The 26806-nt window shown below is 48.3% G+C and overlaps 1 protein-coding gene across 1 annotated transcript; it reads left to right on the forward strand.

Moving 5' to 3' along the window:
• The first annotated feature begins 544 nt into the window (after positions 1–544).
• On the forward strand, positions 545–26211 carry FAM237A (family with sequence similarity 237 member A). Its single transcript, XM_088457206.1, has 3 exons — positions 545–642; positions 20424–20832; positions 25898–26211. Exons 2-3 carry the CDS (start codon positions 20439–20441, stop codon positions 26029–26031), a joined length of 528 nt encoding a protein of 175 aa, XP_088313332.1. The 5' UTR covers positions 545–642; positions 20424–20438; the 3' UTR covers positions 26032–26211.
• Positions 26212–26806: the final 595 nt, after the last annotated feature.

The following is a 26806-nucleotide window of genomic DNA, read 5'->3' on the forward strand; positions in this document are numbered from 1 at the left end:
TTAAGTAATATGTTCTGACTTGTGCAATGCTAGTGCATAACTGTAGATTGCAGAGTAATTACGATGATAGTATTATATAATGACCTATCCCTGGCTTGTCTCATTGATACAGTCTGAGGTCACCAGCAAATCTTTGCACTATCACCTGGTTACAGACAGGGATTAGTAATATCTGTTATATTCTCTCCCTACTGATTGTGTTTGTGGAACTGAAGACTTCGTGTTGGATCCAATTAGAGAAAACAACGGGACAATGACGAAAGTCCCAATACTTGGGCTCAGCTATTATAAGACCTCAACGTAATGGACAGAAGTTGCTCAATAAATTGTTGCAGCAAATGAAGCTATTTGCGGAAGAGCAAAGGTTATTGCAGATTACAGTGAGCTGATAAAGTGTTACCTGTGTTATGTGCAGGCAAGGAAGAGGGAAATCTCTGCATTTAGTGCCCAATAACAGCTCCGAGCCCCAAAGCTGCACTTGGCTTTGACGCACAACAACAGGAGCCCCGGTCACTCCCCCTTATTAACAAGAGCAAGTGATGTCCCGTGAGTCCTGGAGCAGTCAGAGATCCAGTGTAGCCTGAGAAGTGTCACCTCACTGGGGTTACAGGATTCCTCCTCTCACCTGACACACTGCACGAGGTAAGAGCACACCGCGGGGACACAATGATACATGGGGAGAGGACTCATAGTTATTAAGAGGACGAGAGAAAGACCAGAGAGGACAGTTGGTGGTGTAAGGAGTGGAGGGATAGTTAATGGTACAGGGAATGTAGGGACAGTTGGTGGTGCAGGGAATGGAGGGGGCAGTTGGTGGTGTAGGGAATGTAGGGGGCAGTTGGTGGTGCAGGGAATGGAGGGGGGCGTTGGTCGTGTAGGGAATGGAGGGGGCAGTTGGTGGTGCAGGGAATGGAGGGGGCAGTTGGTGGTGCAGGGAATAAAGGGGGCAGTTGGTGGTGAAGGGAATGGAGGGGGCAGTTGGTGGTGCAGGGAAAGGAGGGGGCAGTTGGTGGTGTAGGGAATGGAGGGGGCAGTTCGTGGTGCAGGGAATGTAGGGGGCAGTTGGTGGTGCAGGGAATAGAGGGGGCAGTTGGTGGTGCAGGGAATGGAGGGGGGCAGTTGGTGGTGTAGGGAATGGAGGGGGCATTTGGTGGTGCAGGACATAGAGGGGGCAGTTGGTGGTGGAGGGAATGGAAAAGACATGTAGTGGTGTAGGGAATGGAGGCGGCAGTTGGTGGTGCAGGGAATAGAGTGGTAAGTTGGTGGTGCGTGGAATGGAGGGGTATTTGGGTAGCAAGGACTGTACTGTAAGCTGTACAATATAGAATACATTGAGCCGGGAGAGATTCAGCACCCTGGACAGGGACACAGAGAGCGCTCACCCACCGGGTACATTATTCCCTGTTACAGTGTAACACAGCATCACAATGAGCTATCCGGCTGTGCATATATACTGTACATATACAAATGCGTACTGTACCTTTCTGTATTATTATGTATTGTAGGCTTTATAGTGTCTCACCTGCATGTTACACCTGTACCAGCAGCAGGAGATCTGGGACTGAATTATACACTTGCGGATAAGTTTTTCGTTTTTGGAATTTCCAGGGACAGATTTAATAAAACTTGAAGGAATTCCGGAAAGTATCATTTGTGGGACAGAACGAAACAAATTATTACATAAAGATTATTTCCTGTACTCTGTAACCGAGTTAATCATTCGCAGGTTCTTAATATCGCTGCAGTTTAGCTAAACTACATGGGGAAAATCCATCTACAAGTGTTTCATTATCGCTATCTTGTCCTTGGTGACAAGATGAATAGGTAGAGATTACGCTGTAACTGATATCTAATATCTTATGTCTAATAGTTTATAATAGCAGCGGATTTAATTTATATCTTATTTCCTTCTCTCTCTCTCTCTCTCTCATACCCATCTTCTGTATGGATATAAATATAATTTTACATTAGGTTTATTGTCTTTTTTATATAACATTTGAATATTTCCCAGTTTTATGTGAGTGGTTCTCTTCCCATATCTTAGGGGTGAGTGGAACCAGTGACAATAGTAGTTTGTACTCCTGGCTTTGTCATGGGCAGGCAGCCATGGAGTGTGCGTATGATCCCCAGTATATGGTTTGCGCTGATTGCTGGATAACACATGTATGGCTGCATTGTTGTCTATGGGTGATAGTACTATACTGTATGTCTATAGCTCCCAGTAATTAGAAATTTATCAATTGCAGGTAAATTAGACTTTATGTGCTAGATAATCTATTCCAGTATGTTTTCCCGCAAATTCGAGAAAATACATTTGATAACAATAGGAAGAGGGGATTTTTATTATCAAAATATTATTTTTGAATAGCACATTTCATAATTCATAGAACAAATCCTAAGCATAAAAAGTGCATGGTATTCTAACAAAGTGCAAAGTATAGTAAATAATATATAGTAGAGCGCTTATAATCACATAAAACAAGTCATATTATTAATATTATTTATTCTGTATTATACCAGTAGGTCCATGCTTATATGTGGCTGGCTGCAAGTCTGTTCATTATTTCAATAAATTATGTCAGCATTATCCAGTGCACAAATAACTAGAGATACCAATGTTTTCTCGCTAATAAGGACATACAGTACAGGATCACAAAGAATATCAGAGACCGTGTTTGCAGATCTGGTTAGTATATAATAACCAATGTTATTTCATCTCCATGAGGTCTGGAAGTGAGATTACTGAAAAGTGCAAAAGTAATGTACTGATAGTGAGCCCTATGGTAGTGTATGGCATTGGTGGTGCAGGGAATGGAGGGAGCAGTATGGTAGTGTATGGCATTGGTGGTGGAGGGAATGGAGGGAGCAGTATGGTAGTGTATGGCATTGGTGGTGCAGGGAATGGAGGGGAGCAGTATGGCAGTGTATGGCATTGGTGCAGGGAATGAAGGGAGCAGTATGGCAGTGTATGGCATTGGTGGTGCAGGGAATGGAGGGAGCAGTATGGTACTGTATGGCATTGGTGGTGCAGGGAATGGAGGGAGCAGTATGGCAGTGTATGGCATTGGTGGTGCAGGGAAAGTAGGGAGCAGTATGGCAGTGTATGGCATTGGTGGTGTGGGGAATGGAGGTAGCAGTATGGCAGTGTATGGCATTGGTGGAGCAGGGAATGGAGGGAGCAGTATGGTAGAGTATGGCATTGGTGGTGAAGGGAATGAAGGGGGCAGTATGGCAGTGTATGGCATTGGTGGTGCGGGGAATGGAGGGAGCAGTATGGCAGTGTATGGCATTGGTGGTGCAGGGAATGGAGGGAGCAGTATAGTAGTGTATGGCATTGGTGGTGCAGGGAATGGAGGGAGCAGTATGGTAGTGTATGGCATTGGTGGTGCAGGGAATGGAGGGAGCAGTATGGTAGTGTATTGCACTGGTGGTGCAGGGAATGGAGGGAGCAGTATGGTAGTGTATTGCATTGGTGGTGCAGGGAATGGAGGTAGCAGTATGGTAGTGTATAGCATTGGTGGTGCAGGGAATGGAGGTAGCAGTATGGTAGTGTATGGCATTGGTGGTGCAGGGAAAGGAGGGGAGCAGTATGGTAGTGTATGGCATTGGTGGTGCAGGGAATGGAGGGGAGCCGTGTGGCAGTGTATGGCATTGGTGGTGCGGGGAATGGAGGGGAGCCGTATGGTAGTGTATGGCATTGGTGGTGCGGGGAATGGAGGGAGCAGTATAGTAGTGTATGGCATTGGTGGTGCAGGGAATGGAGGGAGCAGTATAGTAGTGTATGGCATTGGTGGTGCAGGGAATGGAGGGAGCAGTATAGTAGTGTATGGCATTGGTGGTGCAGGGAATGGAGGGAGCAGTATGGTAGTGTATGGCATTGGTGGTGCAGGGAATGGAGGGAGCAGTATGGTAGTGTATGGCAGTGGTGGTGCAGGGAATGGAGGGAGCAGTATGGTAGTGTATGGCATTGGTGGTGCAGGGAATGGAGGGAGCAGTATGGTAGTGTATGGCATTGGTGGTGCAGGGAATGGAGGGAGCAGTATGGTAGTGTATGGCATTGGTGGTGCAGGGAATGGAGGGAGCAGTATGGTAGTGTATTGCATTGGTGGTGCAGGGAATGGAGGGAGCAGTATTGTAGTGTATGGCATTGTGGTGCAGGGAATGGAGGAAGCAGTATGGGAGTGTATGGCATTGGTGGTGCAGGGAATGGAGGGGAGCCGTGTGGTAGAGTATGGCATTGGTGGTGCAGGGAATGGAGGTAGCAGTATGGTAGTGTATAGCATTGGTGGTGCAGGGAATGGAGGTAGCAGTATGGTAGTGTATGGCATTGGTGGTGCAGGGAATGGAGGGGAGCAGTATGGTAGTGTATGGCATTGGTGGTGCAGGGAATGGAGGGGAGCCGTGTGGCAGTGTATGGCACTGGTGGTGCGGGGAATGGAGGGGAGCCGTATGGTAGTGTATGGCATTGGTGGTGCGGGGAATGGAGGGGAGCAGTATGGTAGTGTATGGCATTGGTGGTGCAGGGAATAGAGGGAGCAGTATGGTAGTGTATGGCATTGGTGGTGCAGGGAATAGAGGGAGCAGTATGGTAGTGTATGGCATTGGTGGTGCAGGGAATGGAGGGAGCAGTATGGTAGTGTATGGCATTGGTGGTGCAGGGAATGAAGGGGGCAGTATGGTAGTGTATGGCATTGGTGGTGCAGGGAATGGAGGGATCAGTATGGTAGTGTATGGCATTGGTGGTGCAGGGAATGGAGGGATCAGTATGGTAGTGTATGGCATTGGTGGTGCAGGGAATGGAGGGGAGCCGTGTGGTAGAGTATGGCATTGGTGGTGCGGGAATGGAGGTAGCAGTATGGTAGTGTATAGCATTGGTGGTGCAGGGAATGGAGGTAGCAGTATGGTAGTGTATGGCATTGGTGGTGCAGGGAATGGAGGGGAGCCGTGTGGCAGTGTATGGCATTGGTGGTGCGGGGAATGGAGGGAGCAGTATGGCAGTGTATGGCATTGGTGGTGCGGGGAATGGAGGGGAGCCGTATGGTAGTGTATGGCATTGGTGGTGCAGGGAATGGAGGGAGCAGTATGGTAGTGTATGGCATTGGTGGCGCAGGGAATGGAGGGAGCAGTATGGTAGTGTATGGCATTGGTGGCGCAGGGAATGGAGGGAGCAGTATGGTAGTGTATGGCATTGGTGGTGCAGGGAATGGAGGGAGCAGTATGGTAGTGTATGGCATTGGTGGTGCAGGGAATGGAGGTAGCAGTATGGTAGAGTATGGCATTGGTGGTGCAGGGAATGGAGGTAGCAGTATGGTAGTGTATGGCATTGGTGGTGCAGGGAATGGAGGGGAGCAGTATGGTAGTGTATGGCATTGGTGGTGCGGGGAATGGAGGGAGCAGTATGGCAGTGTATGGCATTGGTGGTGCGGGGAATGGAGGGAGCAGTATGGCAGTGTATGGCATTGGTGGTGCGGGGAATGGAGGGGAGCCGTATGGTAGTGTATGGCATTGGTGGTGCAGGGAATGGAGGGAGCAGTATGGTAGTGTATGGCATTGGTGGTGCAGGGAATGAAGGGGGCAGTATGGTAGTGTATGGCATTGGTGGTGCAGGGAATGGAGGTAGCTGTATGGTAGTGTATGGCATTGGTGGTGCAGGGAATGGAGGGATCAGTATGGTAGTGTATGGCATTGGTGGTGCAGGGAATGGAGAGAGCAGTATGGTAGTGTATGGCATTGGTGGTGCAGGGAATGGAGGGAGCAGTATGGTAGTGTATGGCATTGGTGGTGCAGGGAATGGAGGGAGCAGTATGGTAGTGTATGGCATTGGTGGTACAAGGAATGGAAGGAGCCGTATGGTAATGTATGGCATTGGTGGTGCAGGGAATGGAGGGATCAGTATGGTAGTGTATGGCATTGGTGGTGCAGGGAATGGAGGGAGCAGTATGGTAGTGTATGGCATTGGTGGTGCAGGGAATGAAGGGGGCAGTATGGTAGTGTATGGCATTGGTGGTGCAGGGAATGGAGGTAGCTGTATGGTAGTGTATGGCATTGGTGGTGCAGGGAATGGAGGGATCAGTATGGTAGTGTATGGCATTGGTGGTGCAGGAAATGGAGGGAGCCGTATGGTAGTGTATGGCATTGGTGGTGCAGGGAATGGAGGAAGCAGTATGGCAGTGTATGGCATTGGTGGTGCGGGGAATGGAGGGAGCAGTATGGTAGTGTATGGCATTGGTGGTGCGGGGAATGGAGGGAGCAGTATGGTAGTGTATGGCATTGGTGGTGCAGGGAATGGAGGGGAGCAGTATTGTAGTGTATGGCATTGGTGGAGCAGGGAATGGAGGGAGCAGTATGGCAGTGTATGGCATTGGTGGTGCAGGGAATGGAGGGAGCAGTATGGTAGTGTATGGCATTGGTGGTGCAGGGAATGGAGGTGAGCAGTATGGTAGTGTATGGCATTGGTGGTGCAGGGAATGGAGGGGAGCCGTGTGGTAGAGTATGGCATTGGAGGTGCAGGGAATGGAGGGATCAGTATGGTAGTGTATAGCATTGGTGGTGCAGGGAATGGAGGAATCAGTATGTCAGTGTATGGCATTGGTGGAGCAGGGAATGGAGGGAGCAGTATGGTAGTGTATGGCATTGGTGGTGCAGGGAATGGAGGGAGCAGTATAGTAGTGTATTGCATTGGTGGTGCAGGGAATGGAGGGAGCAGTATGGTAGTGTATGGCATTGGTGGTACAAGGAATGGAAGGAGCCGTATGGTAATGTATGGCATTGGTGGTGCAGGGAATGGAGGGAGCAGTATGGTAGTGCATGGCATTAGTGGTGCAGGAAATGGAGGGAGCAGTATGGTAGTGTATGGCATTGGTGGTGCTGGAAATGGAGGGAGCCGTATGATAGTGTATGGCATTGGTTTTGCAGGGAATGGAGGAAGCAGTATGGTAGTGTATGGCATTGGTGGTGCAGGGAATGGAGGGAGCAGTATAGTAATGTATGGCATTGGTGGTGCAGGGAATGGAGGGAGCAGTATGGTAGTGTATGGCATTGGTGGTGCAGGGAATGGAGGGAGCAGTATAGTACTGTATGGCATTGGTGGTGCAGGGAATGGAGGGAGCAGTATGGTAGTGTATGGCATTGGTGGTGCAGGGAATGGAGGGAGCAGTATGGTAGTGTATGGCATTGGTGGTGCAGGGAATGGAGGGAGCAGTATGGTAGTGTATGGCATTGGTGGTGAAGGGAATGGAGGGAACAGTATGGTAGTGTATGGCATTGGTGGTGCTGGGAATGGAGGGAGCAGTTTGGTAGTGTATGGCATTGGTAGTGCAGGGAATGGAGGGAGCAGTATGGTAGTGTATGGCATTGGTGGTGCAGGGATTGGACGGAGCAGTATGGTAGTGTATTGCTTTGGTGGTGTGGGGAATGGAGTGAGCAGTATGGTAGTGTATGGCATTGGTGGTGCAGGAAATGGAGGGAGCAGTATGGTAGTGTATGGCATTGGTGGTGCAGGGAATGGAGGGAGCAGTATGGTAGTGTATGGCATTGGTGGTGCAGGGAATGGAGGGAGCAGTATGGTAGTGTATTGCATTGGTGGTGCAGGGAATGGAGGGAGCAGTATGGTAGTGTATGGCATTGGTGGTGAAGGGAATGGAGGGAGCAGTATGGTAGTGTATGGCATTGGTGGTGCAGGGAATGGAGGGAGCAGTTTGGTAGTGTATGGCATTGGTAGTGCAGGGAATGGAGGGAGCAGTATGGTAGTGTATGGCATTGGTGGTGCAGGGATTGGACGGAGAGTATGGTAGTGTATGGCATTGGTGGTGCAGGGAATGGAGGGGAGACGTATGGTAGTGTATTACATTGGTGGTGCGGGGAATGGAGTGAGCAGTATGGTAGTGTATGGCATTGGTGGTGCAGGGAATGGAGGGGAGCCGTATGGTAGTGTATGGCATTGGTGGTGCAGGGAATGGAGGGAGTAGTATGGTAGTGTATGGCATTGGTGGAGCAGGGAATGGAGGGGAGCAGTATGGTAGTGTATGGCATTGGTGGTGCAGGGAATGGAGGGAGCAATATGGTAGTGTATGGCATTGGTGGTGAAGGGAATGGAGGGAGTAGTATGGTATTGTATGGCATTGGTGGAGCAGGGAATGGAGGGGAGCAGTATGGTAGTGTATGGCATTGTTGGTGCTGGAAATGGAGGTAGCAGTATGGTAGTGTATGGCATTGGTGGTGCAGGGAATGGAGGGAGCAATATGGTAGTGTATGGCATTGGTGGAGCAGGGAATGGAGGGAGCAGTATGGTAGTGTATGGCATTGGTGGTGCAGGGAATGGAGGGAGCAGTATGGTAGTGTATGGCATTAGTGGTGCAGGGAATGGAAGGAGCAGTATGGTAGTGTATGGCATTGGTGGAGCAGGGAATGGAGCGGAGCAGTATGGTAGTGTATGGCATTACAGACAGTAGCGATGAGGTCCCAGGCAGAGGAGAGGCAGGGAGAGAGTGAGGCGGAGGAGCAGTACAGGCAGGAGAGGCAGGGGGAGGAGCAGTACAGGCAGCAGCGATGAGGTCCCAGGCAGAGGAGAGGCAGGGAGAGAGTGAGGCGGAGGAGCAGTACAGGCAGCAGCGTTGAGGTCCCAGGCAGAGGAGAGGCAGGAGAGAGTGAGGGGGAGGAGCAGTAAAGGCAGCAGCGATGAGGTCCCAGGCAGAGGAGAGGCAGGAGAGAGTGAGGGGGAGGAGCAGTACAGGCAGCAGCGATGAGGTCCCAGGCAAAGGAGAGGCAGGGGAGAGTGAGGGGGAGGAGCAGTACAGACAGCAGCGATGAGGTCCCAGGCAGAGGAGAGGCAGGAGAGAGTGAGGGGGAGGAGCACTACAGGCAGCAGCGATGAGGTCCCAGGCAGAGGAGAGAGTGGGGGAGGAGCAGTACAGGCAGCAGCGATGAGGTCCCAGGCAGAGGAGAGGCAGGAGAGAGTGAGGGGGCGGAGCAGTACAGGCAGCAGCGATGAGGTCCCAGGCAGAGGAGAGACAGCGAGAGAGTGAGGGGGAGAAGCACTACAGGCAGCAGTGATGAGGTCCCAGGCAGAGGAGAGGCAGGAGAGAGTGAGGGGGAGGAGCACTACAGGCAGCAGCGATGAGGTCCCAGGCAGAGGAGAGGCAGTGAGAGAGTGGGGGGGGAGCAGTACAGGCAGCAGCGATGAGGTCCCAGGCAGAGGAGAGGCAGGAGAGAGTGATGGTGAGTAGCAGTACAGGCAGCAGCGATGAGGTCCCAGGCAGAGGAGAGGCAGGGAGAGAGTGAGGGGGAGGAGCAGTACAGGCAGCAGCGATGAGGTCCCAGGCAGAGGAGAGGCAGGGAGAGAGTGAGGGGGAGGAGCAGTACAGGCAGCAGCGATGAGGTCCCAGGCAAAGGAGAGGCAGGGAGAGAGTGAGGGGGAGGAGCAGTACAGGCAGCAGCGATGAGGTCCCAGGCAGAGGAGAGACAGCGAGAGAGAGAGGGGGAGAAGCACTACAGGCAGCAGTGATGAGGTCCCAGGCAGAGGAGAGGCAGGAGAGAGTGAGGGGGAGGAGCACTACAGGCAGCAGCGATGAGGTCCCAGGCAGAGAAGAGGCAAGGAGAGAGTGGGGGGGGAGCAGTACAGGCAGCAGCGATGAGGTCCCAGGCAGAGGAGAGGCAGGAGAGAGTGATGGTGAGTAGCAGTACAGGCAGCAGCGATGAGGTCCCAGGCACAGGAGAGGCAGGGAGAGAGTGAGGGGGAGGAGCAGTACAGGCAGCAGCGATGAGGTCCCAGGCAGAGGAGAGGCAGGGAGAGAGTGAGGGGGAGGAGCAGTACAGGCAGCAGCGATGAGGTCCCAGGCAGAGGAGAGACAGCGAGAGAGTGAGGGGGAGAAGCACTACAGGCAGCAGTGATGAGGTCCCAGGCAGAGGAGAGGCAGGAGAGAGTGAGGGGGAGGAGCACTACAGGCAGCAGCGATGAGGTCCCAGGCAGAGGAGAGGCAGGGAGAGAGTGGGGGGGAGCAGTACAGGCAGCAGCAATGAGGTCCCAGGCAGAGGAGAGGCAGGAGAGAGTGATGGTGAGTAGCAGTACAGGCAGCAGCGATGAGGTCCCAGGCACAGGAGAGGCAGGGAGAGAGTGAGGGGGAGGAGCAGTACAGGCAGCAGCGATGAGGTCCCAGGCAAAGGAGAGGCAGGAGAGAGTGAGGGGGAGGAGCAGTACAGGCAGCAGCGATGAGGTCCCAGGCAGAGGAGAGACAGCGAGAGAGTGAGGGGGAGAAGCACTACAGGCAGCAGTGATGAGGTCCCAGGCAGAGGAGAGGCAGGAGAGAGTGAGGGGGAGGAGCAGTACAGGCAGCAGCGATGAGGTCCCAGGCAGAGGAGAGGCAGGGAGAGAGTGGGGGGGGAGCAGTACAGGCAGCAGCGATGAGGTCCCAGGCAGAGGAGAGGCAGGAGAGAGTGATGGTGAGTAGCAGTACAGGCAGCAGCGATGAGGTCCCAGGCAGAGGAGAGGCAGGGAGAGAGTGAGGGGGAGGAGCAGTACAGGCAGCAGCGATGAGGTCCCAGGCAAAGGAGAGGCAGGAGAGAGTGAGGGGGAGGAGCAGTACAGGCAGCACCGATGAGGTCCCAGGCAGAGGAGAGGCAGGAGAGAGTGAGGGGCAGGAGCAGTACAGGCAGCAGCGATGAGGTCCCAGGCAGAGGAGAGGCAGGAGAGAGTGAGGGGGAGGAGCAGTACAGGCAGCAGCGATGAGGTCCCAGGCAAAGGAGAGGCAGGAGAGAGTGAGGGGGAGGAGCAGTACAGGCAGCAGCGATGAGGTCCCAGGCAGTGGAGAGGCAGGGAGAGAGTGAGGGGGAGGAGCAGTACAGGCAGCAGCGATGAGGTCCCAGGCAGAGGAGAGGCAGGAGAGAGTGAGGGGGAGGAGCAGTACAGGCAGCAGCGATGAGGTCCCAGGCAGAGGAGAGGCAGGGAGAGAGTGAGGGGGAGGAGCAGTACAGGCAGCAGCGATGAGGTCCCAGGCAGAGGAGAGACAGCGAGAGAGTGAGGGGGAGAAGCACTACAGGCAGCAGCGATGAGGTCCCAGGCAGAGGAGAGGCAGGGAGAGAGTGAGGGGGAGGAGCTGTACAGGCAGCAGCGATGAGGTCCCAGGCAGAGGAGAGGCAGGGAGAGAGTGAGGGGGAGGAGCACTACAGGCAGCAGCGATGAGGTCCCAGGCAGAGGAGAGGCAGGGAGAGAGTGAGGGGGAGGAGCTGTACAGGCAGCAGCGATGAGGTCCCAGGCAGAGGAGAGGCAGGAGAGAGTGAGGGGGAGGAGCACTACAGGCAGCAGCGATGAGGTCCCAGCAGAGGGACAAGACCAAGACAGGACACAAAGTGAAATTCCTTCTGGAGGATAACTTGGCCCTTGTGCAGAGGGTCATGAAATCCCACCAACTGCACTTTTGATGAATGAGCATGGTGCCTATTGAGATAGATGTTCCCTGGCCCAAGGTGGTCTCAGCTGAATGCAGTCAATAGCACCCAGGACATTAGGGATGCCAGGAATGCTATAAAAAGCTTCCCTGACTGCATGGCACTGTGACTCCTGGCTAGGGAAGCAGATGAAGGTATCAATTAGTTGCTGAAATGCCGCCATTACCTGAGTTAGGTACCGTGAGAATGTTGACTGGGATATCCCGAGGACTCTAGCGGTGACAGGGGCTGATTCAGCAGCAGAGGCAAATCCAATCACCTACATATCACAGTTGCTAGTATGCTACCAACATAGGGACACCCAGTGCTGCATCCTCATATCCATACAGTGTAAGCACAGCCCAGCTTAGGGACGCCCACTGCTGCCTTCTCATATCCGTACAGCCCAGCATAGGGTCACCCACTGCTGCCTCATCATATCCGTACAGCGTAAGCACAGCCCAGCATAGGGACACCCACTGCTGCCTTCTCATATCTGTACAGCGTAACCACAGCCCAGCATAGGGACGCCCACTGCTGCCTTCTCATATCCGTACAGTGTAAGCACAGCCCAACATAGGGATGCCCACTGCTGCCTCCTCATATCCGTACAGTGTAAGCACAGCCCAGCATAGGGATGCCCACTGCTGCCTTCTCATATCTGTACAGTGTAAGCACAGCCCAGCATAGGGACACCCCTGCTACCTCCTCATATCTGTACAGTGTAAGCACAGCCCAGCATAGGGACACCCACTGCTGCCTCCTCATATCCGTACAGTGTAAGCACAGCCCAGCATAGGGACACCCACAGCTGCCTTCTCATATCCGTACAGTGTAAGCACAGCCCATCATAGGGACGCCCACTGCTGCCTCCTCATATCCGTACAGTGTAAGCACAGCCCAGCATAGGGACACCCACTGCTGCCTTCTCATATCCGTACAGTGTAAGCACAGCCCATCATAGGGACGCCCACTGCTGCCTTCTCATATCTGTACAGTGTAAGCACAGCCCTGCATAGGGACGTCCACTGCTGCCTTCTCATATCCGTACAGTGTAAGCACAGCCCAGCATAGGGACACCCCCTGCTACCTTCTCATATCTGTACAGTGTAAGCACAGCCCAGCATAGGGATGCCCACTGCTGCCTCCTCATATCCATACAGCGTAAGCACAGCCCAGCATAGAGACGCCCACTGCTGCCTCCTCATATCCATACAGCGTAAGCACAGCCCAGCATAGAGACGCCCACTGCTGCCTCCTCATATACGTACAGTGTAAGTACAGCCCAGCATAGGGATGCCCACTGCTGCCTTCTCATATCCGTACAGTGTAAGCACAGCCCTGCATAGGGACGTCCACTCCTGCCTTCTCATATCTGTACAGTGTAAGCACAGCCCAGCATAGGGACACCCCCTGCTACCTTCTCATATCTGTACAGTGTAAGCACAGCCCAGCATAGGGATGCCCACTGCTGCCTCCTCATATCCATACAGCGTAAGCACAGCCCAGCATAGGGACACCCACTGCTGCCTTCTCATATCCGTCCAATGTCGCTCCTCTGCGTAAACATCGGTACTATTGATGCACATCGGGCAGTCGCTCAACATTTACAAACCTGTACAGTCCCCTCGTACAGAGAGAGCTCTCATTATGCAATTGCAGCGGCTAATTTATGCACACCCATGAAGCGGCGTTCTAATGGACAGATGCGTCTGTGTTTTTTCCGACAACCCCTCCGATGGATTCCTCTGTGCATCCATAACTGCAGAGTCATCGATGCGGGCTCGCAGTGCAGCTTATACGCATGCGCGATTGCAAACAATCATTTGAACTGTGTGCTGCATCACCATTGCGTCCATATCAGGATCTAGGTCCAGTTTGATTTGGTCATACAAATGGAATATGTTGTTATGGTTCAGCTAGAACATTTGCATGGCTTTGCAGATTCACAGATTCCTGCCTCTGAGGTTGCCTTTAGTAAATTTGCGAGTCAGAAAAACTGACAAAACACACACGTAAATGCAATCTCGCCAATACACGATTCTTAGTAAATTTCCCCCATGTGTCTGAATCGCACCTGTGCCTTTGTGTGTTCTCTGTGTAACGCATGCGCCGTACCAGTATTTAGGGTGTTTTGCTCCAGAGCTGTAACTAGACTTTTTGGTGCCCTGTGCCAGAGAGAGCAGTGACACCCCCTCCACCCCCCCCCATTTTTTAAATCGGGACATATGATAGTGCACCTGAAGAAGGGGAAGGGCCAGGGAAGAGATAGGGGAGGCCAGGAGATCCTGGGGATAAATAGGGACATAATATAGTGCACCTGAGAGAGGGCCATGGCCTCATGGGGAAGGGCCAGGGAAGAGATAGGAGAGGCCAGGAGATGCTGGGGATAAATAGGGACATAATATAGTGCACCTGAGAGAGGGCCTTGGCCTCATAGGGAAGGGCCAGGGAAGAGATAGGGGAGGCCAGGAGATGCTGGGGATAAATAGGGACATAATATAGTGCACCTGAGAGAGGGCCATGGCCTCATGGGGAAGGGTCAGGGAAGAGAAAGGGGAGGCCAGGAGATGCTGGGGATAAATAGGGACATAATATAGTGCACCTGAGAGAGGGCCATGGCCTCATGGGGAAGGGCCAGGGAAGAGATAGGGGAGGCCAGGAGATGCTGGGGATAAATAGGGACATAATATAGTGCACCTGAGAGAGGGCCATGGCCTCATGGGGAAGGGCCAGGGAAGAGATAGGGGAGGCCAGGAGATGCTGGGGATAAATAGGGACATAATGTAGAGCACATGAGAGAGGGCCATGGCCTTATGGGGAAGGGCCAGGGAAGAGATAGGGGAGACCAGGAGATGCTGGGGATAAATAGGGACATAATATAGTGCACCTGAGAGAGGGCCATGGCCTCATGGGGAAGGGCCAGGGAAGAGATAGGGGAGGCCAGTAGATGCTGGGGATAAATAGGGACATAATATAGTGCACCTGAGAGAGGGCCATGGCCTCATGGGGAAGGGCCAGGGAAGAGATAGGGGAGGCCAGTAGATGCTGGGGATAAATAGGGACATAATATAGTGCACCTGAGAGAGGGCCATGGCCTCATGGGGAAGGGCCAGGGAAGTGATAGGAGAGGCCAGGAGATGCTGGGGATAAAAGTAGAGGAAGCTACAAGTGAAAATGACAAACAGGAAAATTGGCTGGTCCAAACAGCGCCCCCTGCCCTGCGGTGCCCTGTACCATGGCAATAATTGCACTACCCACTACCCTAGTTACGGCCCTTTTTTGCACACACACAGTAGGAAAAACAATCAATCAGCTCGTTGAACATTGGCTCTATGAGCGTCCCTGCATCCGGTCCTTAGGGGTGTATTTACTAAGCCTTGGTTGGAGATAAAGTGGACAGAGATAAACTACCAGCCAATCAGCTCCCAACTGTCATTTTTCAAACACAGCCAGTGAAATGACAGTTAGGAGCTGATTGTCTGGTACTTTATATCTGTTCACTTTAATCCACCAAGGCTTAGTAAATAGACCCCTCAGTTTGTTGGATTTATCGGTTCACCTACAGAGGTTAGAAGAAATGAAGGAGTGCCTTGCTATTTGGGGAAACACGTATATAATAAACTGCTGGGACATTACTGTCTATGATTAGTGGCACCTTGTAGCTGGGTACACACTGCACAACTGACAATTTTTCCTTGTGTGGACACATCCGATATTGTATGTACACAATATACAATACCATTGCTCCTTCCAATCCTCACTAGTTATCTGTACTAAAGATAGGAAGGAATAGAGATTTACATCCACAACTATTGGAAGATCTGTCTGTAAGTTGGTCTTCAGGTCGTACACAATATTGTGACCAAATTTATCTCATCGCTTAAAGATCCAGTCATGAAATGAGACCAATGTATCTGCGATAAATGGAGATTGTACGTGCGTACACTATATACAATCTCAGATGAACTGCCAGGAAAAAAAAACAGATGAGGCAAAGATCCAAGTAAACGCCAACAGGTGTCACAAGTATAACCTTAAAGCTGTGTACACATACTATACGACAGTGCCACCCAGCAATGCGGCAATGCAATGTAACAATACCTCATGTCGCCATACACACTACACGATACAGCGTACAACTGCGCAATGCATCGTTACATCCTGCATGTAACAACACCGCGTCGTCCCTGGAGTCGTCCCATTTGATGTGCAGCGCAGCAGATGGGACGATTCAATGCATGACAGAAATGGGCGTACACAGTATACTATATATAGTTCCGATCTGCATTACAACAATATATATCGTATAATAGATGGTATAGCGTGTACCCAGCTTTAGTCCCATGATTTCAGATTTATCTCACAGTGGAGATTGGTTTGTTTTATAGCTCATTGTTTCCGGTCTGCTCTGCTAGATTATTGATTTTTTTAATTGTGGTTCAATTTTTATCTCCTAGTGGCACGCGATGCCACGACTTAATCACCTGACATGAACTCACAGTGTTTAGTGGTGACCATGCCTGCCAAGAGCCGAGCCGGGCACCGGTAAACAAAGGGGCCGTATGTTAATGAAGGGGTACCGATCCCATTGTACCACTGTTACCCAGGTGTCACTGCCTAATACAGTGTGAATCCAACGGCCGCAGTGATGATACAGTGATTATGCCGTATAACTAACAAGCTCTAGATGTAGGAGAACGCTGGTGAAGCTGCAGCAGGATTTGTCCATCAGAACAGCCATGCACAAGCCTGGAGCCGGCTGGAGATATAGAAAGAGTGATGCTTGTAGTGTATACTGTATGCAGCAAATATCAGGGGATATCCGTATATGTACCCTGCGCCGGCAGCTGGCCACAGTGGCAAAGGTACGCAAGGTGTAATGGTAACACCTAGAGCAGCAATAGCAACCGCAGAAGCTAAAGGCTAAAGAAAAGGTCAATCAAAACAGTTACGAAATAAAAATAAATTATTTAATAAAAAAACAATAAAAAACAGAGTAGAAATAGCAGCTGTGTTATACAGAGCCGTAACAAGTTACAGACAATGCAACATATAATAAAGAAACAGTCATTAAGATGTCCTGGACTCTGAACCACTATAGCAAATGAGCGGTAATCAAATATTCCTTAATTGGAGGCAGTTCCGAGCTAGAAATAAGTTAGTGGAAGTACATGTAATTAGTTGGCAGTATTTCAGTTGGACACGTATTGTGTGGTCATTTTACAGCGGTGTAGGATTTACCTGCAAATCAGGTAGAAATGTCCCGTAATAAGCTGAATGAGAGTTCGGTAGTAACGGTGATGGCAGACCGCGTCCACGGATGGCTGGCTCCGGTGCTCGACCAGACCTGTGGGGAGCTCACTGGTGGTGATGTAAGAAGCCGCTCTGGGGGTTCCATGTAGCTGGAAAGATCCGGAGAATCTCAAGAAGCTTAAGCTGGCCACACACTAGACCAACTAACATCCAACCAGCCAACTAGTTGATTGGTTGGAATGAAGATCTGGTAACGTATGAAAATGACGTCAGACAAGTTTGTTAAATGTTTGATCTAAACAATTTGTTCAAACAACAGTTTTTGTCCATTTTCCGGCGTTTGGGAGCAAATTGCTGATTGTCATTTGCTTTCATACCTTACCAGATTCTCATTCCAACTAATCATCTAGTTGGCTGGTTGGACAGATAATCTTTAGACGTGTGGCCAGCTTTAGTCCGCAGGTGGATTGTAAGGCCATTGTAGGCTGTTAGTGAAGCCGTTCAGAGACCCTATAACGAGGGTGAATGTGGAATGTAACCGCTTGCATTTGGTTCTCACAGGACGTGGTAAAGCTGGGGAAATGCACCTACATGTCCTCCTGACGTCTTTTTCAAGGTGAATGTTTTTTCCTCTACTCTTGAGGGTTTAAATAGTATCAGTAAATGCAATCATCAGAAACAGCTTGTGATAATTAGTAAACCAAATTGTATCACCTGAGAGAGTGTTAGTTGGAGACCGTATGTTGCGTTCTCCCTGGACAGAATTCATCCACTGATCACACTTAAAGGCTCATATTAATTTCCCTGATATTTCCACTAATCAGCGAGAGATAAAACAGGGAAGTTTAAACCTTTATAAAAATAAACACGCATATTGTGCCTTATCTAGCCATATTATACAGCACATATTGTTATTATATAGAGAGATGATATGGAGAAATATACAATAAAAATGTAAGCACATATATTGTGCCTCGCCTGGTCACATTATACAGTACATATCATTATTACACGGAGTGTAGGGAAGGAACGTCTCCCATCCTTCGCTCCCTCTTCTAATGCAATCTACAAACAACACATAATAACTACGTAGATAATGAGTAACCTTACATAAGAGATAGTAATATAAGTAGAGTGGGCAGAAGATTAACCAATAGGCATCTATATCAGAGAATGCTGTTCAATAATGAGTAGCCTTACATGAGGGAGGTTAATATAAGTGGTTAGGCAGAAGATTAGCTAATAAATATCTATATCAGAGAATGCTGTTCAATTCAGTTTGTTCATTTAAACCATCAGGGAATAAACTATGTGATGGTAACACCTGACTGGCAGCTGAGAGGTGATAGGTTTGAGTCTCGGGTATGACAGTATTTTGGAATGTGTGTGTTATATAAAAGAGGATGTGACTGAAGGTGTTTGGGGAGGTGGCCAGATGGAGGGGGAGTCGGTCAGGGAGGAGATAGGGGCGGCCAGGAGATTCTGGGGATAAAATAAGAGGAAACTACAAGTGAGAATGATTATAAATTGAAAATTTAGAGGACTGAGTATCGCCCCCTGCCCTGCGGTGCCCTCTGCGCTGGCACATGTCGCACTACCCTAGTTACGGTCCTGTGACACCTACAGTAACTCGTACTGTGCATCCAATCCATTCATTCATTTTGAACAGTTTTTATATCAACAGTTACACTAAGATTTTGTAATATCACCACCTGGTGCTAACGGTATGCAGTCGGGAAGCCGGAAGACCTAATCCCGACAGCCGGCTTCCTGTCATATCCCAGCAAGGGTCTAAAGACAGGCGTTGATATGCCGATGCCTGTCATTAGACATACGCCAGGAGCCCGACACATGGCATCCTGATCAAAGGGGGGGTTAAGTTTAGGGTCGGGGGGGGGCTTAGGGTTAGGCACCCCCCCGGGAGGTTAGGTTTAAGCTAGGGGAAGGGGGGTTTAGCGTTAGGCACACCCAGGGGTGACTTAGGGTTAGGCACCCCCCCGGAGGATTAAGGTTTAGGCAGCGGGGAAGGGGGAGTTAGGTTTAGGCACTTAGAAGGGGGATTAGGGTTAGGCACTGGGGGGAAGGTTAGGGTTAGGCACCCCTAAGGGAGGGTTAGGGGGTAGAATTAGGTTAGTATATACTTACCTTTGACGATCAGGATTCTGCTGTCGGGATTCCAACCGCCGAGCTTGGGTCCAGCTGTAAATCATACCGATTCCGTGGTAACACAAGATGTATTTAACCTAAACGGTGATTATAAAACCACATGTGACGCTCAGTGTAAGATGTATCTATTATAAGAGGCCGTCTCCGAGGTGTGTACTGGTCACTTCTCTCATCTCCGTCCGCACAAATTGGAAGCTGGTGTAATATTTTCCTACAAATTGCTTCTGAGAGCTAAGGAAAGTAATGGGAAAAATAATGGGAATGTCACTTGCCTATGTTTAATCTAATATAGCTGGATATAGAATGCATTATTAATAGAAATATATCTGAATTCAGTGTACAAATTGCTTCTCCGTCATAAACAAAGCTTTTCTCAGAACCAGGGATAGATATTTTATTTATCCATTCTTCCGCCTTCTGTTCAGTTCAAGTACTCTATTCAATTAATAATAAAATACTTTAATGGAAAGTTTGGTTACTCCATATATGCTGAAAAAGAAGACGTTTTGTAAACTGCAATATAATTCAGAATCCCTGATGAAAGGGATAAACTATACTGTAGGTTTGTATATTTTATTCCTGTCTTACAATCCGAGTCCTGGAACTTTCAGAATACTTGGTGGCAGAATAAACCCTGTATGTACACAGCAGTAGAAACAACAGCATTGACCGTAAGAATGGGAATCTACATATTCAGCTGCAAGTCACAGTGGTCTGTGTACTAATCCTTGGAGTAATAAAAAAATGGAGAGATAAAGTACCAACTAATCAACTCCTAACTGTCATTTTTCAAACGCAACTTGTAAAGTGACAGGAGCTGATTGGTTGGTACTTTATCTCCAGCCACTGTATCACTCTCCAAGGCTTAGTACATAGACCCCACAATGTGGCAGAACCAGTGGCATGCCGGGCCGGATGAGTGACCGGGCTCCCAGCGATTCTCACCATCCTGTCAGCACCAGGGATGCAATAGAACGAGAGATACACAGGTCAGAGAAGTCTCATTATTTTGTTAACGAAAATAAGAATTGATCGTGCAGTTTATGTCAGGAGAATTATGTAGCCGCCACACAGTATCAGCATGAGATAGAAACTGGCAGACAGATGCTGAGACCTTGTGTGGGCCTGTCTAGGGGCCTAACTAGATATTTGAAGGCCCCATAGCAAAAGTGAGTAAGGGCCCCTATGTACCACCCAATGGTGACAAATGTATATAACACATGTAACTTTGACAAGAAAGATGGGGCCCCCTCAGCTCTGGGCCCCATAGCAACTGCTCCCTCTGCACTTATGGTAGTTATGCTCATGAGCCTGTCTCTGAGGACCCCACAAGCCAGCACCTACTTCCTGTGGCACACTGGCTACAGAGACCTTAGTGTTATTGGGCATGTATTATGTAGGTTAGGGTACACATGAGAGGGGGCAATTCCTCTCATTTGCATATGACCTTATCAAAGCAACACTTGGCTAAACCCGTCATTATTTATAGCAAGTAATCCATTGATCACACACCCTAACATGAATGGTTCTCCTTCTCATATGTCAATAATCCAATATTGCATGTACCTTTGTATTTATAGGGCTCTTGAAGTGACATGAGCGCTGGACGCACAGGACACACCTTCTGTATTATGCAGCTAACATGCTCCCTGCTATTCCTGGGGATATTTGGCATCAGCACCATCTCTTGCCAAGGTCAAATTGACCCACTTGCCCTGGGCCGGGCAGATCCCCAGTGCTGGGAGACATCCACCGCCATCCTCCTGGAGATGAAGAAGCCGCGGATTGCAGATTCTGTCTCTGGATTCTGGGATTTCATGATATACCTGAAGTCGTCTGACAACTTTAAGCATGGCGTCCTCTTTTGGGACCTAGCACAACTTTTCTGGGACATCTATGTGGACTGTGTGCTCTCCAGGACACACGGCCTGGGGAGAAGGCAACTCAAGGAAGGGAAAAAGAAATATTTGATTTCAGAGATCACATCAAGTAAGTCCCGTCAGATGTGGCCATAAAAGATTACAAGACGCATGTATCTAACATACAAGCATAATCTACCTTCCATAGATACTGTGAATTAGCAGCATAAAATAAACTTTTGATTTAACAAAATACATGAGATTTCAGACCTTTAAATAGTATGTATGGATAACACAGAGGTGTCTGATGTGCTATTTTATTGAGCTTAATTTGTGTCAAATAAAGTGTAGTCATTAAGAGACATTTACCGGCATGGTCCAGGTCCCAGGTGGCTGTCACCCCTTCTTCACTATTTAGGTTTCCGTCCTTCTGGAGATTTTCAGGTTTGCGCTAGATGATCTTTAGCTTCTTAGGTCCTCAGGTAGATCCTGTGGAGCCTTTTACCAGCTCATCACACCCACAACTTTTTGAACTAATTTCACTTAAGTGTTCCTCTCATTGTCAGGACACACGCGTAACTAAAACTGGCATGACTACATGCAGGACCCAATGGCTAGTCACCAATAAAAACTGCTCTAGCAAAAACAAACCAAAAATGTATGTGAATAACTAAAAAGAGCCACACAACAAAACAGACTTGCCAGGAAGTAGCTTAGTTATTTCTCATTCTCCAGTGATGAACACCCAACGAGCCAAGCGTCATCAGGAATTCATGTAAGGCAAATTCTGTGACCTATGAAGACTGGTGTAAAGGGAAAATGAAGTGTAGCTCATAGAGCCCAATGAAGTATTTGCTTTCATTTTGTGAATTGCACTAGAAAGAAAATACAGGATCTGATTGGTTTCAGTGAAGAACGTCTTCTCTTAGCACCAGTTGTCAGCATTTTCCCCTTTACAAGAAAACATCAGGTGTTGTAACAATTGCGGCCATCTCTGGACATTGTTGCACTCGTCAAGCTACAAAACAAGTCGATACTAAGGGGCCTATGTATCAAAGCTTGATGTGAAATAAAACTGTGAAATATAGATCACCAACCAATCAGCTCCAAACTATCATTTCTTAAACACAGCCTGGAAAATGTAAGTTAGAAGCTGATTGGTTGGTGATATATATCTTAAAATTTTATCTCACATCAAGCTTTGATACATATGCCCCTAAAAGAGTAACTTCTGGGCCTAAGTGGACATTAAATTCGTATATTCTAAAACACGCAATTAAATATACTGCTGATGGAAGGGTCAGTAGGAGCTGATTTCATACAGCGTTTAGTGTAAGACACATTAGTATTGTCTTCAGTGAATGTTTAAATTCAGGATTCAGAGCTATGTGTCTTATTCCGAGTCGGAGGCAGCAGCGCTGTCAGACGCAGTGGAGCAATGTTTTTCATCTGTGCGTCTGTCTGCGTCCCCCTGTGCATTTATTTTGTACATACAGATTTGAACTCACGGTAGTAGAAGTGTATTGGAAATGCATGGGGCACTCCTGGGTGGTGGCTAATTAGAAGCACTGAGATGTTGCGTCCTATGGGCGTGTCGCGGGTGTTTGCGTATGTAGATGCAGAATCTTTCACACAGTAGGCAATATTCAGGCCGCAACACTGCACCTGCCATGGTGCGTCCGATGGTGTGACTAAAGGTGCACCAGGCGTGGTTCCAGCAGAAAGTGGGCGTCTCAGCCCTTGCACATCCAGGGGCACGACTGTACACCAGGGAAGGGCTTTTTAGTGGCATTAGCCATGGACATGACTGCGGCAAAAGAAGTAGACATGGACTTGGCTGCATCCTGCTCAGAACCAGGCCCTATAACACAAAATCATCACAGACATATAGATGGTATTAGTGACACTTGGGGTCCCAGAACAATGATATACTGATGCTTGGGGTTCATTAACAATAACACACTGACACTTAGGGTTCCAGAACAATGACACACGATCAAACTGTATATATATCTATAAATATATTTTATATTTGTGGAACAATGACACACTGATTCTTGGGGTTCCGGAAAAATGACACACTGACACTTGTGGAACAATGGCACACTGACACTTGGGGTTCTGGAACAATGACACACTGACACTTGGGGTTCTGGAAGAATGACACACTGACACTTGGGGTTCTGGAAGAATGACACACTGATACTTCTGGTCCCAGAACAATGACACACTGATACTTCTGGTCCCAGAACAATGACACACTGACACTTGGGGTTCCGGAACAATGACACACTGATGCTTGTGGAACAATGACACACTGATACTTGGGGTCCCAGAACAATAACACACTGACACCTGGGGTCCCAGAACAATGACAAACAGACACTTGTCGTCCTGGAACAATGACACACTGACACTTGTGGAACAATGGCACACTGACACTTGGGGTTCTGGAACAATGACACACTGACACTTGTGGAACAATGGCACACTGACACTTGGGGTTCTGGAACAATGACACACTGACACTTGGGGTTCTGGAAGAATGACACACTGACACTTGGGGTTCTGGAAGAATGACACACTGATACTTCTGGTCCCAGAACAATGACACACTGATACTTCTGGTCCCAGAACAATGACACACTGACACTTGGGGTTCCGGAACAATGACACACTGATGCTTGTGGAACAATGACACACTGATACTTGGGGTCCCAGAACAATAACACACTGACACCTGGGGTCCCAGAACAATGACAAACAGACACTTGTCGTCCTGGAACAATGACACACTGACACTTGTGGAACAATGGCACACTGACACTTGGGGTTCTGGAACAATGACACACTGACACTTGTGGAACAATGGCACACTGACACTTGGGGTTCTGGAACAATGACACACTGACACTTGGGGTTCTGGAAGAATGACACACTGACACTTGGGGTTCTGGAAGAATGACACACTGATACTTCTGGTCCCAGAACAATGACACACTGATACTTCTGGTCCCAGAACAATGACACACTGACACTTGGGGTTCCGGAACAATGACACACTGATGGTTGTGGAACAATGACACACTGATACTTGGGGTCCCAGAACAATAACACACTGACACCTGGGGTCCCAGAACAATGACAAACAGACACTTGTCGTCCTGGAACAATGACACACTGACACTTGTGGAACAATGGCACACTGACACTTGGGGTTCTGGAACAATGACACACTGACACTTGTGGAACAATGGCACACTGACACTTGGGGTTCTGGAACAATGACACACTGACACTTGGGGTTCTGGAAGAATGACACACTGACACTTGGGGTTCTGGAAGAATGACACACTGATACTTCTGGTCCCAGAACAATGACACACTGACACTTGGGGTTCCGAAACAATGACACACTGACACTTGGGGTTCCGGAACAATGACACACTGATACTTGGGGTCCCAGAACAATAACACACTGACACCTGGGGTCCCAGAACAATGACAAACAGACACTTGTCGTCCTGGAACAATTATACACTGACACTTGTGGAACAATGACAAACTGACACTTGAGGTTCTGGAACAATGACACACTGACACTTGTGGATCAATGACACACTGACACTTGAGGTTCTGGAACAATGACACACTGACACTTGTGGAACAATGACACACTGACACTTGGGGTTCCGAAACAATGACACACTGACACTTGGGGTTCCGGAACAATGACACACTGACACTTGTGGAACAATGACACACTGATACTTGGGGTCCCAGAACAATGACACACTGACACCTGGGGTCCCAGAACAATAACACACTGACACCTGGGGTCCCAGAACAATAACACACTGACACCTGGGGTCCCAGAACAATGAGAAACAGACACTTGTCATCCTGGAACAATTATACACTAACACTTGATGTCCCAGAAGAATGATACACTGATGCTTCCTAAACAATGACACACTGACACTTGGGGTTCCGGAACAATAATACACTGACGCTTGGGGTTCCGGAACAATAATACACTGACGCTTGGAGTCCTAGAACAATGACACATTGAAACACTGAGATTTGGTGTCCAGGAAGAATAATACACTGATGTTTGGGGTTCCTAAACAATGACACACTGACACTTGAGGTTCCGGTACAATAATACACTGATGCTTGGAGACCTAGAACAATGACACACAGACACTTGGGGTCCCAGAACAATAATACACTGACACTTGGAGTCCTAGAACAATGACACACTGAAACACTGAGACTTGGGTTCCCAGAACAATGATACACTGAGATTTGATGTTCCGGAATAATGACACACTGAGATTTGGGGTCCCAGAACAATGATACACTGAAATTTGGTGTTCTGGAATAATGACACACTGACATTTGGGACCATGTAATGCAGATGTACCTCAGTAATTCAGAATGTGCACATTTAGCACAACATTTTTAGACCTAAGGGGCAGGATCAAAACAATTTTTGATTCTGAATTACAGTATCAGCAAATTTTGGGATGAGGGGGATTCCCTCTTTTAAAGTACTGTCTTCCCTGGAGTGCTTGGGGCTGAGATAAAAGGTTTTGTTTTAGTAAGGAAGCTCTATCTAGGGTCTCTTGATATGTGTGTAGCTTATCCCAGATTGCCTACACCAGATATCCACTAAGACTATGGACTTGATGTATCAAGCAGTGAAAAAAAGAGTGGAGAAGTGGACCAATGGCAAAGTTGCCAATAGCATACAATCAGATTCTATCTGCTATAATTTCGTAGAATGTACTTAAAAGATGCTACAGTATCTCAAAGTGGATTGGTTGCTATAGACAATTTCTTCACTCTTTTCATTACAACAACCACATGTATTATTAAAATATCCCTATAATGATAATATTCTTCACTCTTTTCACTACAGCAACCCACATGTATTATTAAAATATCCCTATAATGACAATATTATATATACATATACAGTGTATATATGCTGCATTTATTTATATCATACCCAATTACTCTCAACAATGGAAGAAAATAATATAATTGGAATGAATGGCTGATTCAGTAATGGATATATTTAGGCTGGCAGTATTATATCTGCTTAGGCTTCTAAACAGCTACAGATATATCGATGACATATGAAGAGAACAGATGATAAATGCTTCATGCTGTAAACTCTTATTTTCCAGAAACATTTTCGCACAACCGAAGATCACTTCTCCCAGATCAAAAGGAACTAATTGAACAGTTAACAGGTGTCCACATAGACAAGAGAGAATCCAGACTACTCAGCACCATCAAACGAGGCATCAAGAGGAAATAGTTTAAGAATGAATTGAGACCAAAACGACAATTTTTTCATATCATTTAAGAGAATGAACATTGTGCAAAGCAATGTACTGTGTGTCATGCATTCATTATCAGGCTGCACTTGGATACATGCACTGTATAAATAACTTTGTTTGATACAAATGCCTTACAAATAAACAGCAATCAAAAAGGGTTCAGCACAATTTTCTGGTCTTATCAACAAAATCATTCGGTGGCCGCTAACGTCAATGTGCTGTTGTGATTGTGCAAAAGTAGTACAGGAAACAATTCCAGCCGGCTGATGCGGAACTTGACAGCAAACCTACTTAGTAATGTTTTACAGAACTTTTCTATGCTCGATATCTTTAGATACAGGAAAGTTTCATGAACATTCTGTATTGTTGCCAATTAATATTGTTTTGTGTTTTTTTTTTTTATGAATAAACAATTGCTATTCTCTAAACTGCATTTGTGAAGCAAAATACTTCCAGTAAAATTAATACATGTTGCACCTATTGCTGGTGCAACACTAATGTGCTGCTTTTGATGTTGGACTGGGGCAAAAAAGGTCCACCAAGGATTGCAGTGGTAGGAACCCAAGATTAAGGATGTGGTCAACCACCACAGGGGGTGTGGCCAGCTGCCACAGAGGGACTTGACTAACCATGAGAGAGGACATGTAAAGAACAGGGCTCCTTTATAAAGTAGGGATCACGGTGTGTCAGGACAACGCACTTTTTTGGTCCTTTTCCTATAGAAACAAACCAAGCACCCAAGTTCCTCCATGA

The sequence above is a fragment of the Taudactylus pleione genome, unplaced genomic scaffold (genome assembly GCF_031769625.1).
Source record: "Taudactylus pleione unplaced genomic scaffold, aTauple2 ptg000746l, whole genome shotgun sequence".
NCBI lineage: Eukaryota > Metazoa > Chordata > Amphibia > Anura > Myobatrachidae > Taudactylus > Taudactylus pleione.